Source organism: Terrapene carolina, unplaced genomic scaffold, assembly GCF_002925995.2.
Source record: "Terrapene carolina triunguis isolate 2854851 unplaced genomic scaffold, T_m_triunguis-2.0 Scaffold93, whole genome shotgun sequence".
NCBI lineage: Eukaryota > Metazoa > Chordata > Testudines > Emydidae > Terrapene > Terrapene triunguis.
This window is the reverse complement of record NW_020664444.1, coordinates 31725265-31739643: the sequence shown is the minus strand read 5'-3', so window position 1 is coordinate 31739643 and position 14379 is coordinate 31725265. Positions and strand designations below refer to the sequence as shown.

General features: G+C 46.6%; 1 protein-coding gene across 1 annotated transcript; it reads left to right on the top strand.

Moving 5' to 3' along the window:
- Nucleotides 1-1210: 1210 nt before the first annotated feature.
- Nucleotides 1211-13479, top strand: LOC112105151 (hemoglobin subunit alpha-D-like). The gene is made up of 5 exons (XM_026650787.1): nucleotides 1211-1265; nucleotides 1752-1860; nucleotides 7572-7685; nucleotides 11284-11506; nucleotides 13336-13479. Exons 1-5 carry the CDS (start codon nucleotides 1211-1213, stop codon nucleotides 13477-13479), a joined length of 645 nt encoding a protein of 214 aa, XP_026506572.1.
- Nucleotides 13480-14379: the final 900 nt, after the last annotated feature.

Genomic DNA, 14379 nt, shown 5'->3' with positions numbered 1-14379 from the left:
TGGAGGGAATCTACAAAACCTCCACTGCCATTGGCCCTCATTGGAAATCTCAGCAGAAAGGTCAAGATTGAGCAATGGAGAGTGAACTATCCTCATCCCTATAGATCAGGGCTAAACCCTTTGGGGAAGTGTGGGAAGCTTGCACTGCCTTTGCCTATGCTGTGCCTCTTGTGTGCACCGAAGTCAGTGTAAAGCAACCAAAAGCAGATGCTTTGACAGCTGCCTCCTCTTGTGGCTCTAACAAGAATTGCAGCAACTCTTTTAAAAGTTAACCAGACATGAAATTCCCGCCCCTTTGAAGTTAATGGGAGTTTTCCATTGACTTCACTGGGACTAGGACTTCACCCCAAGACCAGGTGCAACACTAAACAAAAATCAGCCAACCAAATGCACCATAGACATAGTCAGATGTGAGGGACACCTGCAGTGATACATGTGTGCCTGGTTAGGACTGAATTGCTGCCTGCTAACTATACAGTTTCTGATTACAGGGATTTTTCAGGCATGTAAACAGGAGTTCAAAAAAACATTTCAGGGCTTAAGCTGGGCCGAGAGCCTCACTCTTGAAAGAGCATTTTTTACAAAATTTGAAATATAGCTGGAGAGAAACTAGGATTGTTTATTGAAGTTAAATTCTGAAAAATATGTAAATATACAAATAAGACAGTGGCATCAGATGCCTTTGAATGGATCCTATATAGACTATGGACTCCTCCTTAGAAGCCAGTTTGCCTCCACAACACATTTTTTCTTATCTCCCATAATGGAGACCCTTGGCTCACTGAAACAGCAGCTACAGGAGGTGTAAAGAGACAGCTCTCTGGCTAGGCATCTGTGCTGTGCTGCTGTGCCTCGATCCTTATCTCAACTATGCAGGAAATCCAGACCCCAAGTGTTAGGCTGGGCACCCCAAGAACAATGGCTGGGATTTTAGAACCAGTGCAGCACTAGTTTCTTGTGGCTGGATCCTTCTGAAATGTACATGTGAATTACCGGATTATCCATGTCCTTGGCTATGGCAGAGCAGCTAGGTACATTTACATACCGTCACGAGAACCTAGAGATTAGGGTTTAGATAATCAAAATCCACTTTGTAAAAAGGCCAGAAATATGGACGTAAGTAACTGTCTTGAAGAGGACCATTGCATCTTCTGAGGAAAAAACAATAAGCTCCAGTGGTCTCCTGCCTGGAGCCATCAGGTAAGAGAGCATGGCCTACTTGATCCATCTGGTCACCCTCATTGGACTATCAGAGAGTTGCTCAGGTATGCTCTCCAATACCACATGGCCCTGCAGCAAATATCTTCAGCAGCCTCAAAACCCCAGGGTACAATCCAGCCCTGAAGGTTTCTAAATGTCCTGCAGTATGACCTATGTAATGGCATGGTGCCCTCCTCTCATGAGCACCCCTCTGCTCAAGCGTGTCTGCGATCTTTAGGTAGTCACAGCCCTGGTATTGGGCTGTACCCCCAGGGCTTCTGCCCTGGAGGCAATGGTTTCATCCTTTTGGTCTATTCTGGTATCAGCTCAGCCTCTTAACAGTTCAGATCCCCTTCCTGTGGTGTATCTCTGTCCAAATGTAGGCCACATCCTCAATGGCCTATGAGGGGGGTGGGGAACCAGGCCCACCCACTACTCTAGGTTCCAGCCCAGGGACCCTACAAATAGCAGTCAAATGCCACCATGTCCCTTTAACTGCACTACTTTCAGTTCCCTGGGCCACTTCTCCACAGCCTCACCCTTACCCCCAGGGCTCATCTTAAATTCAGGCCCAGCAGCCAGCCAGGAGCTCTTCCTCTCAGCCCTGGTCCCTGCTAGCATTGAGCTGTCCGTGGTGCCGCAGTTCCAGGAGCACCATATGTAGGGTTCTGCCAAATTCACAGCCATGAAAAACATGTCACAGACTGTGAAAACTGGTCTTGTGTACTTTTACCTTAAACTATACAGATTTTACGAGGGAAACCAGTGTTTCTCAAATTTGGGGTCCTGACTCAAAAGAGAGTTGCGGGGGGAGTCACAAGGTTATTTTAGGGTGTGGTCACAGTATTGCTACCCTTACTTCTGCACTGCCTTCAGAGCTGGGTGGCCGGAGAGGCGTGGCTGCTGGCTGGGTGCCCAGCTCTGAAGACAGCACTCTGCCAGCAGCAGCACAGAAGTAAGGGTGGCAATACCATACTATGCCATATTTACTTCTGCTCCACTGCCTTAGAACTGGGCGGCCAGAGAGTGGCGGCTGCTGACTGAGAGCCCAGCTCTGCAGGCATCAGCACAAAAGTAAGGGTGGCAATACCATGCCATACTTACTTTAAAGACAGAGCTGCTGCCAGCAGCAGCGCGGAAGTATGGCATGGTATTGCCACCCTTACTTCTGCGCTGCTGCCTTCAGAACTGGGCTCCTGGCCAGCAGCCGCCACTCTCCAGCTGCCCAGCTCAAAGGCAGCACCAGCAGCAGTGCAGAAGTAAGGTTAGCAGTACTGCAACTCCCCCCATTACAATGACCTTGTAACTAACCCCCTGCCGCCTGTAAAGAACTGAGTCATGCATGGACATGTGACTTGCCCATGTGACTCCAAACTCCATTTTGCTGTAATTTTCCACAGTAAGAACAAAGAGGTGTTCTTACACCTGGAAGAGACTATAAAAGGCAGCTGCCTCATCTCCATCTGGTCTTCCATCCTGCTTCTTGCCTCTGGAGGAACTTTGCTACAAACCGAAGCTCTGAACAAAGGACTGAATGACCCATCCCAGCTGTGGGTGTACTCCAGAGACTTGATTTAAACCTGCAGCTTATTCTATTCCTGCCACAAGCCTGAACCAAAAACTTTGCCATTACTGTATGTAATTGATTCCATTTAACCAATTCTAGCTCTCATCTTTTTCCTTTTATGAATAAATCTTTAGATTTTAGATTCTAAAGGATTGGCAACAGAGTGATTTATGAGTAAGATCTAACTTGTATATTGACCTGGGTCTGGGGCTTGGTCCTTTGAGATCGGGTGAACCTTTTTTCTTTTACTGGGGTATTGGTTTTCATAACTATTTGTCCCCATAACGAGTGGCACTGGTGATGATACTGGGAAACTGGAGTGTCTAAGGGAATTGCTTGTGTGACTGACAGTTGCCAGTGGGGTAAAACCAAAGTCTTTTCTGTTTGGCTAGTGTGGTTTGCCTTGGTGTCTCTGGGTCCCCACCCTCAGAAAAGTACCAGATTTAAGATGGATTTCAGCATCATGTGACATGGTCACATGTCCTGTGAGACCCCCTACCTCTATTTTTCCTGGGCTGGCTTACAGGAACACAGGAAGGCTTGCAAGTAAACAGCCATTTACAACCAATTGTCCTAATCAATGGGAGCCATCAAGATTCTAAACCACCATCTGGCCCACACTTTGCATAATTACAATAGGACCCCAGAGTTATACTTTATACTTCTAGCTTCAGATACAAGAATGATACATGCATACAAATAGGAGGAATATATTCAGTAGGTTATAATTTTTGGGAGGGGGGGAGCTGATAGGGGGGCTGTAGATGCTTGTAATGATGCTGGCTTTGGTGGGACACTTCATACCCTTGATCATCTTTGTTGCACTTCTCTGAACCTTTTCCAGTTCCACTATATCTTTTTTGAGATGGGGTGATCAGAACTGGACACTATATTCAAGGTGTGGGTGATCATGGATTTGTATAGTGGCATTATGATATTTTGTCTTATTTTTATCCCTTTCATAATAGTTCCTAAGATACTGTTAGCCTTTTTGACCACTGCTGAGCATTGAGCAGAAGTTTTAAGGGAAATATCCAGAGTGCCTCCAAGATCTTTCTTGAGTGGTAACAACTAATTTAGAGCCCATCGTTGTATATGTACAGTTGGGATTCTTTTTTCCAACGTGCATTACTTTGCACTTTTCAATATTGAATTTCATCTGCCATTTTGTTGCCCAGTCAAGTTTTGTAACTTTTCACAGTCTGCTTTGGACTTATCTATCTTGAATGATTTTGTATTGTCTGAGAACTTTGCCAATCCACTATTAACCCCCTTTTCCAGATCATTAATGAATATGTGAAACAGCACAGGTCCAGGACAGCTCCTTGGGGGACCCGCTCATCTGTCTAGCTCACCTTGCCCTGGGTGCAGTCATTCCGGGTGGACTTTCTCTCCAGGCTTGCAGCTTTCCTGGGACTAGCTTTGCAACTGGCTTCTGCTCCCTGCAATGTTCCTGGCCAGTCCCCTGACAGGTGCACCTTTGTCCCCACCATATATGGTGGTGAGAGAACCCCTCACAAGTAAAGCATGGCTCTATCTATGTGCCCTGCCAATGGGCATTTCCACAGTGGGAGGATCTGGACCTTGGGCTTTCACTGATGTATATTCCTTTTCCCCATGCCTCACGCACCCAGGGTTCCCCCTGCTGACTCATTATTTCCCAGATTTCTGTCTGAATTTCTCTCACCTCCCCCTTGTCCCAGCCTTCCCTTTCCCTCCACCATTGCTCACTCAGCTCTCTCCCCCTCCTGCTCCCCCCAACTGTCACCCCCAGCATTCCATTGCCAGATGCTCCCAGAGGTGGGGAGCTCCATCAGTTGGAGGTGCCAGCAGTGTGGTGAGAGGAGAGGCCCTGGGCACAGGATGGGGTATGGGGGAGCAGCCTGCCCTGGCCCCAAGCCCCTGGCTCCCCCATCTAGGGGTCTGGTGTTTAACTACATGGAGCTTCCTGGCTGTGAGGGCTGACCTTGGCCCCACAGCCCATCGCATGGCAGCAGGGCGAGTAGGCCGAGCGAGGGGCAGCACCCCCCACTCTGGGTCTGGATCTCAGCAGCCTCCCCGTGGTGAAGCCCCCAGTGAGACAGTGTGAGGCCACGCTCTCAGCGTCGCCCCCTGGCTGTGCTGAGGTGATCAGGGCTGGGCACGACACAGCCTCACTGAGCCAACGGGGCAGCACCCTTCACTTTCTAGGGGCATTCTGAGGTGGGGGAGGCGCACACAGACGATATTGCCACGTTCCTAAGCACAAGGACCTAAATCTCCTCTCATTGACTCAGGCGTCACACCAGTGTCATCCATTAACTTTACTTTCATGGATGCACTCCTGACTCTCATTACGGGTGAATAAGCGGAGACTCAGCCCTACAGTTCCAGTATCAGTGGGCTTTTCCCCACGGCTTTCGATGGGGCCAGGAGTTGACCGTAAATGATGCTGGTTTGAAAGGCCTGATCCGTGGTTTTGTAGGTCCCTGAAGCTACGGAACACAAACTAAACACATTTTCTTTTTGAAAGGGAGGTTTAATGCGGTTTCCCTGGTAACTCTGATTTCCTTGGTAACCTTGTTACTGTTTATATTAAGATGGACACACACAGTCGTGAATTGGTTTGGGGTCCTGACTGCAGCTGTGCTGTTGAGGACCCTGATGGGAATCTCAGCTTCCCCCACCTTCCCAATAAGCTCACTAGTTGTCTCACTTTTGTTTTGAAGTTCCCTTTCAGTTGCACCCGCTGCCTCTTTATTCAGAAGAAACAGGATTCCAGCACTGAGGTACCTGGCGTGTATACATCCTAAAATGACACCATGGGCAAATCCTACTCCCTCCTCTGCACCTGCAGAGGGCCCTGCTGCTGGCCTGCCCTGCATGGGCTCCCCCTGCACAGCAGGGACTGGCAGTGGGCCAGAGGTGAGGCCTGTTATCCATCAGACATTGCTCCACCCCATCCCCCGGAGAAGGGCCACACAAGGCCTATTGCAATCACAGGGCCTGCAGCTGCCACCATGGAGCAGCTTTGCTGTCACTTCAGCCGGGAGGGGAGGATTCCTTCTCCTCTGCCACTCCAGTGTCAAGCCCAGCTACTCAGGCTTAGGTGGGAGTGGGAGATGTGTGAAGAAGGACAGGGAGTGTGGCCTGAAATGAGGATTTGAGGGTCACAGAGCTCAGTTCATGCACAGACACCATCTGTTTTATTGCTGCCTGTACCTGAAGCAGTGGGAAAGAACAGAGTAGAACCATGACTTTCTTGATAGAGTTCCCTGATCCTAGGACCACAGAGAGATAAACGTTAGTGCCATTAAATAGTCCAAGGCCAAGGGGAATAATCCAACATACAGTTTGTCTGGGACATCTCAGCAAAGCAAATTACAGAGGCAGGGCTGCGATTAACTCTAATTCGCTGATGGACAGTGATCGGTGAACCTAAAAGAATCAGATTCCAGGTCTGGTTCTGAATAAAAAAATCTGAATCCAGCTTTTGGAGGCCCTGCTCTCTTAACTGTTATCTATCTTCCACTCCCAGCAGGCCTTGCTTCTCCTCTGCATTGTTGTAGGTCTTCTTGGAGATGAGTCTCAGCAGCCTACTAATCCTTCCAATGCTGGAACTCATCTCCAAGGCACAACTGGGCAGCTACAGTTTGTATGGGATTTTGGAGCTCAGCTACTAGATCTCCTCTATCCTTCTATCTCTAGGAAAATGATCTTCTGGGGAGCAGACAGCTTCCTTTCCACCCCATTCTGAAGCAGCAGGGCCTGGAAATGTTCCCCCAAGTTCTGCTGCTTCCTCCTACATTTTGGCTGATACCCCAGAGTGCAGTGGGGGTTTAAGATAGGCCTGATGTCTCAGTGTCACAGTGCTTTAAAGAGCAGTGCACAGTCAGAAGTAGCACGACCTGGGGGAGTGTTTCCCAGTTCCACCTCAGAAAACCAGGGATGGTGTGAATTGGAGCTAGGCTGTGGGTCTGCCAACTGGCCTCTGAAAGTTTGAAAGAGGATGCTCACCACTTGACTGTTCAAGTGGACTACAGCACTGAGCTTCACCCAGCCTCCACCATTTAAGAAGTGGGAAGGAGTGTAAAGAGGCCATTTTTTGGATGGATCCCTCTGAAAGGGCTATGGGGCATCCTGAGTCAATTTATTCAAATATTTAGAATGTCAAAAAACACAGATGTTTGATAGGTTCTTACTGTATGCAGTCCCCTTTGCTGTCCCCAGCAGGAGACAGCAGTTTTTGCCCTTCGTCACTACTGGTGCTTGGTCGTGCATCCCCACTAGGAGACAGGAGGTCTTCTTGTTAACATTGGCCTAATGGTGTGGAAGCCTAGCGTAAATAAGAACACTTATACCATGCGTTCCACCGCCCCAGAATGTTCTCTTCCCGTGAAGAGTGAGCTTATTCTGTTGAAACTTCATCCAAAATGTGCAGATATTTTCTACTAGAGATGGACCCAGGCTGAAAAGATCAGATTTCGCTCCTTTCCCCAAAGTTCAAAGTTGACCAAAGTTCTGATTGGAAAACATCTCTTTTACACTGTGCTGGAATGGCTCATTTGGCTTTTCTTATACTCTCCCTTTCGGTCCCATCTGCACTTTCTGTTTGGAAGTGACCCCCACATCTCTCTCTCTGTCTGTCTCTCTGAAGTACAGAACGAAAGTAAGCCCTGTGTCACAGACAGACCCCTCCTGTCGAAGGAATGGTTTCATATGGAACATTTATGTCTGTTCCATTTATGTCTGAACTCATCTAGAATGTTTGGCTTCCTCCAAAAGCAGGGGCTGCAAATTGTCTGCTATCTTGTCATTTCACCAGGGAGCATCCTCCAGGCATCATGGCTTTAACTGATGCTGATAAAAAGAATATCCAATACATCTGGGCAAAGTTATTTGAGAATCCAGAAGAAAATGGCAAAACAGTTGTGATCAAGTAAGTCATGACATTCAAGGGCTTCCTGCTTATCTGGGTTTAGTTCCTGCTTTTGTTTTAATTCAAACTGTAGCGTAAAATATGCTATAAAATGTAGCTTTCTCCTGTGCTTGTTTGTGACATCTGATATCATCACTGTTGTTCCTTCTGTCTCTACTAAACATAGCTGTTGTGAGATCTTTTTTGGACCAATTTCTGTAAGTGAGAGAAACAAGCTTTTGAGCTACACAGCACTCTTCTTCAGGGCTGGGAAAGGTACTCAAGAGTGTGCCAGTTTAATACAAAGTGGAACAGATCGTTTAGCATAAATAGAATATGTGCGAAGAGACCATTCAAGGTGAAGTGGCCTGGTAATACCCCTGCAGTCATAGGACAAAAAGGGGGGTTAATGGGATACAGATTGTTGTAATAAGCCATAAATCCAGTGACTTTATTAAGATCATGATTGTTAGTGTCTAGCAGCAGAGTTATTTGAATTTAAGCTCCCAGGCTCATCTTTTGAAAATGTTGTGCAGGTTTCCTTTGAGGATGAGGACTCATAGGTCAGATACAGAGTGACTGCTTTGTGAAAAGTGTTCTCCCACAGGTAATGTGGTGTTTTTGTCTTTTATCATTGTCTCCCTAATATTGTGGGACTGACATGGCTACAACAACACTGCATATGCCTGCTGTGAGTGTATTTATATAGTGACTGTGATTGCCCACGAGACAGACTTGCAGATAAAGGTCATAGCAGAGCACTACACATTTGGTTTTGCTTCACTGGAAACTTTTCCCCCTTCTCCTTCCTCATGAAACATCCCTCTCTGTCTCTGTGCTGCTTGAGAGTGAAGACTTAGGGCATTACCCTGTGACGGGATGAGCAGGTCTGCTCTGCTCTCTGAGCTCCTCTCATCTTTGCGTGTGGTTTTGTTTCAGTCGATAAATGAACTCCAGGTTCAGTTCAAATTCTAAGTCCATAGATTCTGAAGCTGGGCCTTTGGACTAAGGAGACGGAGATGCCTGGTGGACAGTGACAACATGCATCCTTCTTGTCTGTTTGGCATGAGGTTCAAGAGGACACATGCTCCCTCATTCTGCCTCTCCCCTTCGCTGTCTGGTCTCTGAGCTGCAGAGGGTTATTCAAACTGGAAATGTGCTTAGAAATAAGGTTCATTACAAATATAACTGCTCCTTTCATTCTGCCCTTTACAATGCTGCTGACTGTGCAGGAGTCCTTTCCCCTCCCACTACATTCAGTGGGGACACACTGTTATTCCCTTTAATAGTTGCTGGCCAGATGTGTTCCAGGATAATCTGTTCTTCTAAGAGGTTTTGTTAATGAGTGTGCATCGGGTGATCTACCAAAGGTACTGAACAGCTTTGGGAGTGAATTAGCCAGTTTCTATCCTCTGTCTCTGAGGGGTGATATTGCTGCACATTTAAAAATGCTGGTCTAAGCTACTGAGCATTACTCTTTTGTAAATTCCTTGAAGCCCATCTGTTCACACTTGGACTTTTGTAATGTTGCAGCTGTCACTCTCAAGCACCCTTGGGAATTTGGCTAGCTAAAATAGTGGCTATTACAAATACAGGACAGGAGTCACACTATGAGAGGGGGGTAGTTCACTCTGAAAGGGAATGATCTGGATTAAGGGGGTCCTCTTCCTTCAAATATCCTTTGTTTTTTGCCACCTGGACCTACCCCAAGTTTGTCCTTTTGGGACAGTAAACAGTAAACAGTTAAGCAGCTGTCACGATTAAGAGAAGAGGCCATTAAATATATCAGTCTGAAAAATATATAATGAAATAAAATGATTTACTGAACCAAAATACAGGGGTTCTTTTAATGTGTATTTGACAAACTCTATAATAAGAAGCCTCAATTTAATGTTTCACCCTGGCTAGACACCATGCAATTGAACTTACTGGAGGAGTAACTAGACTAAATTCTGTGGCCTGTTTTATGCAAAGAGGTCAGATTAAATGATCTAATAGTGCCTCTGGCCTTAAAAATCTATGAAGCCTCAGCACTGGCCAAATATGTCCCCATTAACCAGAATTGCTGCTGTTACTGTCCCAACTAAGAGAAGTCATCACCATTCACTGTCATTAGTACCTGGGGAGAGGGTCCAATGACCTCTTTGACCTGGTAACATAGAGCGTAATGTTTCAGGGCAACAATAATTAGCACCAACCAGAAGGGATTAAGAAATCATGATGGGAACTTTTTCTGAACTTTGATATGGAACTCTCAGGAACAGGCCTTTTTGCCAGATTTCCAGTGTTTATGGTCTCAGACCTACTGATGCACCCTGGCGGTCCACAGGGGCCTGAAAGTGGGAGCACCTTTGTTTTGGTGCAAAGCGGCCTTACTGTAACTGGGCACCAAGCCCCAAGACTCTGGTTCAGAGACAACTGGTATCTGCTGATAGCACGAGGGCACAGTGTAAAGGTTCAGCCGCCTCCAGAACAGTTCGAGCCCCGCCCCCTTACCCTCAGTCTGCCCTCCCAGCAAGCAGCGGCTCCTCCCTGCAGCTTCCAGCTATGGCTCCTGCCTCTCCCCGCGGATGCAGCTCATGGGCTCTGGAAGTTGCTGCGCAGGAAGGGGGCCCAGCCACACCATGTGACCAAGTGGGGCTGGCAAACCCTGGCAGAAATCAGGGAGGGGGGAGGCACATGATCTGCGGGTCCCCCACACATGTCACCTTTGAATGGGAGGGAACACATTGTTGAACAGTCACATAGCAAGAAAGGTTTTTCTTGGCATGTATTTCACTGGCTGCTTTTTCCAGATTTAGATCTGGCTCTTCAAACAGTCTTTTTCTTACACTAATATCTTGTATACCCATCGCAATTTGGTCTCTTATCATTAACTCATATTGATTCTGGAAATTACATGTCTGACTTCTTATCTTTAGATCTGTTAAAAATGATTCAAAAATCTCTTCCTCCATTTGATTTCTTGAGTGAAACTGAAATATTTAAAAAATGTTTCATTTCTTGTTTGTAAACAGTATGCCTCAATTTTTTCTAAGACAAACTCATAGTCAGTTTGTTCTCTAACATTAAGCTCAAATGAATTATATAATGAAATTGCTTCAGTGCCTGCGATATTCAAAAAGATGACAATCTTTTTCTGTCTTATAAGTAGATCCCTATGCCCTCAAAAATAAATCAAATATTTGTTTAAACCTTTTCAGCATTTTGCAACATTTTTAGAAATGTAGGAACTCTTAATTGATCCATATTATTTCATTCAAACTTGTTTTTCACTGCTGAGTAACTATTACCTTAGGGTTTGTTTGTTTTTAAACTTCTTCCAGTTCTTTTTATCACTTGCTTCCCTCCTGGTCCCATGTGGTGTTTTATATTCAAGTAATCTACTAAGCTTAATAATAATTCATTGCTAGTAATTTAACAATGGTCTTTATTAGATACATAGTTAACATATAGACGGAGCATCTTAACTCCGGTCAATCTATCAGTCTAACCTAAAACCAACAGCCTCCTCCCACAGTCATCTCCCATCCTGGAGATTCTCTTAAAGCCACAGCCACAGTGGGCTTGCTTTGCTAATTTGTGATTTTTCAGTCACTATTGTTTCTTCCCAATACAGACTCTTCAAAGATTATCCTGAGACAAAAGCATACTTCAAGAACATCCCGACTGAAGGCAACCTGCAGGAGGATCCGCTGGTGCGTTTCCATGGCCGGAGAGTCATGGTTGCCCTCAACCAGGTGGTTGAAAACCTGGACAATTGGAAGCAGGCCTGCAGGATTCTGGACCGTCTAGCAGACAAGCACAAGAATGTGCACCAAGTGCCAGCAGTGAATTTCCAGGTACCGATGCACGCAGACATCAAGGGAACATGCTTTGTTTAGAGATTACAGCTATTTGTTCTGGCACAGGGGACAGATCAGTATCCCAGAGGCATAGTTATGCATGTTCACACATTCTGACATGGTGGTCAAAAAGCAGGAGGTTAGCATAGGCATGTGCAATAAGCATTAGAGTTAATAAAGCACCCATGCCATGCAAGTTCAATTGTTTGTGCGATCAAATGGAAAATGAGATCACAGAAGTTTATTACAATAATCCCCACAGGCCTCAACCAAGATCAGGGCCTTGTTGTGCTGGACTATGTACACAAATACAGTAATAAACAGTCCTCGCCCCAAAAAGCTTACAGTCCACACACACAAGATAAACAAAGAAGGGATAGCATAGCCCCTATGTTACAGAGAGGTAACTTGGATGATAAGTGACTTTCCCCAAATCACATCAGGAGTCTGTGGCAGAGTTAGGAACTGACTCAGATCTCTGGACCCACAGCCAGATCCACACCCACATCATCCTTCCTCTCATCACAAAGTCTTTACAAAGTATTTAACTTCTAATGAAAAAATACCAGAAAAATGCACTTAAATGGGCTTAGATGCAAACACTGACACTTGGTTTGATCCCTGGCCCCAGAAGCCTAAACTAAAGAGAATGACATTGGGAAGGTGCAGATTTGGGGGAGACATCTAATGAGTCCTGCAGAGATCAGTGTTAGGTCCATCCCCCACGATGCTGAAGTGGGAGCAAAGAGCCCATAAGTACAGTTACAGGTTGTAGGTGCAGAAATACGGGCAGGACATAATAAAATGAGGTTCAGCCTCCACTGGTAGTTTTTCAAATGTTTTCATAGAATAGCCCATGTCTCAGTAAAGAGAGCATCCAATGGATGCCTCCACTCCTGTTCCTGGCTGCGGCCCACCTCCCCTCCCCTATGTAATTGTTTGACACCCCGTAACGCCCACAGCAGTAACTTACATGGAGAAAGTCAGGAGCTGTAGAGGGCTAGTAAGGTGACAGGGAGTGCAGTGTCTCCAGGTATAGAAACCCTACCACTAGCTCCAAGCACCCTACCCATAGGAAACCTAACCTACCTCAAAATACCCTACCCATAGGAACCCTAACCCTAGGGCTGGGAGCTGTACCCATAGGAACCCTAACCTTAGCTCCTAATACCCTATGCATAGGAACCCTAACCCTAGCTCCAAGAACCCTACCCATAGGAACCCTAACCCTATGGCGGGGATCCCTATCCATAAGAACAGTAAATCTAGTTCCAAGTAACCTATCCACAGGAATGCTATCCCTAGCTCTAAGTCCCCTACCCATAGCAACCCTAACTCTAGGGTGGGGACCCTTACCCTACAAACCCTAACTCTAAGTACCCTTCTCATAGGAACCCTAATCCTGGGGCGGGGAGCCCTACCCATAGGAATCCTAACCCGACCTCCAATTACCCTACCCATAGGAACCCTAACCCTAGGGTGGGGAGCCCTGGATGACCCTCAGCTCCATGGCTCCCTCACATCTGAGCCAATGTCTGCGCACAAGATCTGCTGCTCTACAAAAGCCACAAGAATTTAACTTTGTGACACAAACAGAGAGGTGAGAGTAGGCAGCCCTAGAGGTGAGGGGAACAGGGGCAGTCAGTTTGGGCTTCTGCTCCCAAGGGATGTAAGAGGATTGACAACTGGCAGGCAGTTCTGCCTGTCACTCCAGGGTTACCGCACCGCACTACTTGTTCAGAATTGGTTCCTTTCAAGCTGAAGAATTTACCAACCTTAATGCAATTCTGTGTTTGTGTCTCACTTGCTCTGTGTTCCTTTGACAGAGCATTTTTCAGGTAATCCTGAATGTCTGCAAAGACGTCCTGGGAAATGAATTCAGCACAGAGGTGTCCCTCTCCTGGGAGAAGCTCTTTGGTCTGCTCTCTGAACAAATAAATGCATCTTACGTAAGCACTTCCAAGTCCTGAAGTGGCCACAGTCACTCTATAGCTATGGAAGAGAGGAGACTAGTCTTTGTACTGTTCATGTTGTTATATAGATACATGAATATATATATGGAAATAGTTCTAGATGTGATGGAATAAAGGGAGACTCAGCAACATTTTTCTTGATCAGTGTTTGATTTCAGAACACAGGAATTGCTAGACTGCAGCAGACCCAGATCCATCTAGTCAGGGTCGTGTCTGACAGAGGAAGAAAGGGTGGAAGAGCCCTACAGTAGGCAGATGTGGGATAATCTGCCCTCCACTTTCACAGATTCCAAGGCCAGAAGTGATCCTAGGGCAGATCCTTTAGAAAAACATCCAGAGGTTTAAAAATTGTCAGCGATGGAGAATCCCCCACGACCCTTGGTAAGTTGTTCCAGTGGTTAATTACTCTCACCATTAAAAATTTACACCTTATTTCCAGTCTGAATTTGTCACTGGTCACCTGTCCATAGTGTGATTGTGTGGTCTGTAGCACACACTGACTAACACCCCATCTTGTGCTTTACCTGCTTCCCACAGCGATTCTCAAACTGTGGGTCAGGACTCCAAAGTGGGTCACAACCCCATTTTAATGTGGTCATCAGGGCTGGTGTTAGACTTGCTGGGGCCCGAGGCCCACCGCCCAGGGTGACAGGGCTCAGGCTTCAGCTCCAGCCCTGTGTGGTATGGCTCAGGTTACGGGCTGAAGCCCTTAGCCTTTGGCTTTGGCTCCTCCGCCTACTGTCGTGGGGCTCAGGCTTTGGCCCGCCCCCTGGGGCGGTGGGGCTCGGGCGGGTTCAGACTTTGGTCCCCCCTCCTGTGGTCGTGTAGTAATTTTTGTTGTCAAAAGGGGGTTGCCGTGCAATGAAGTTTGAGAACCACTGCCAGTTAGGACACTGA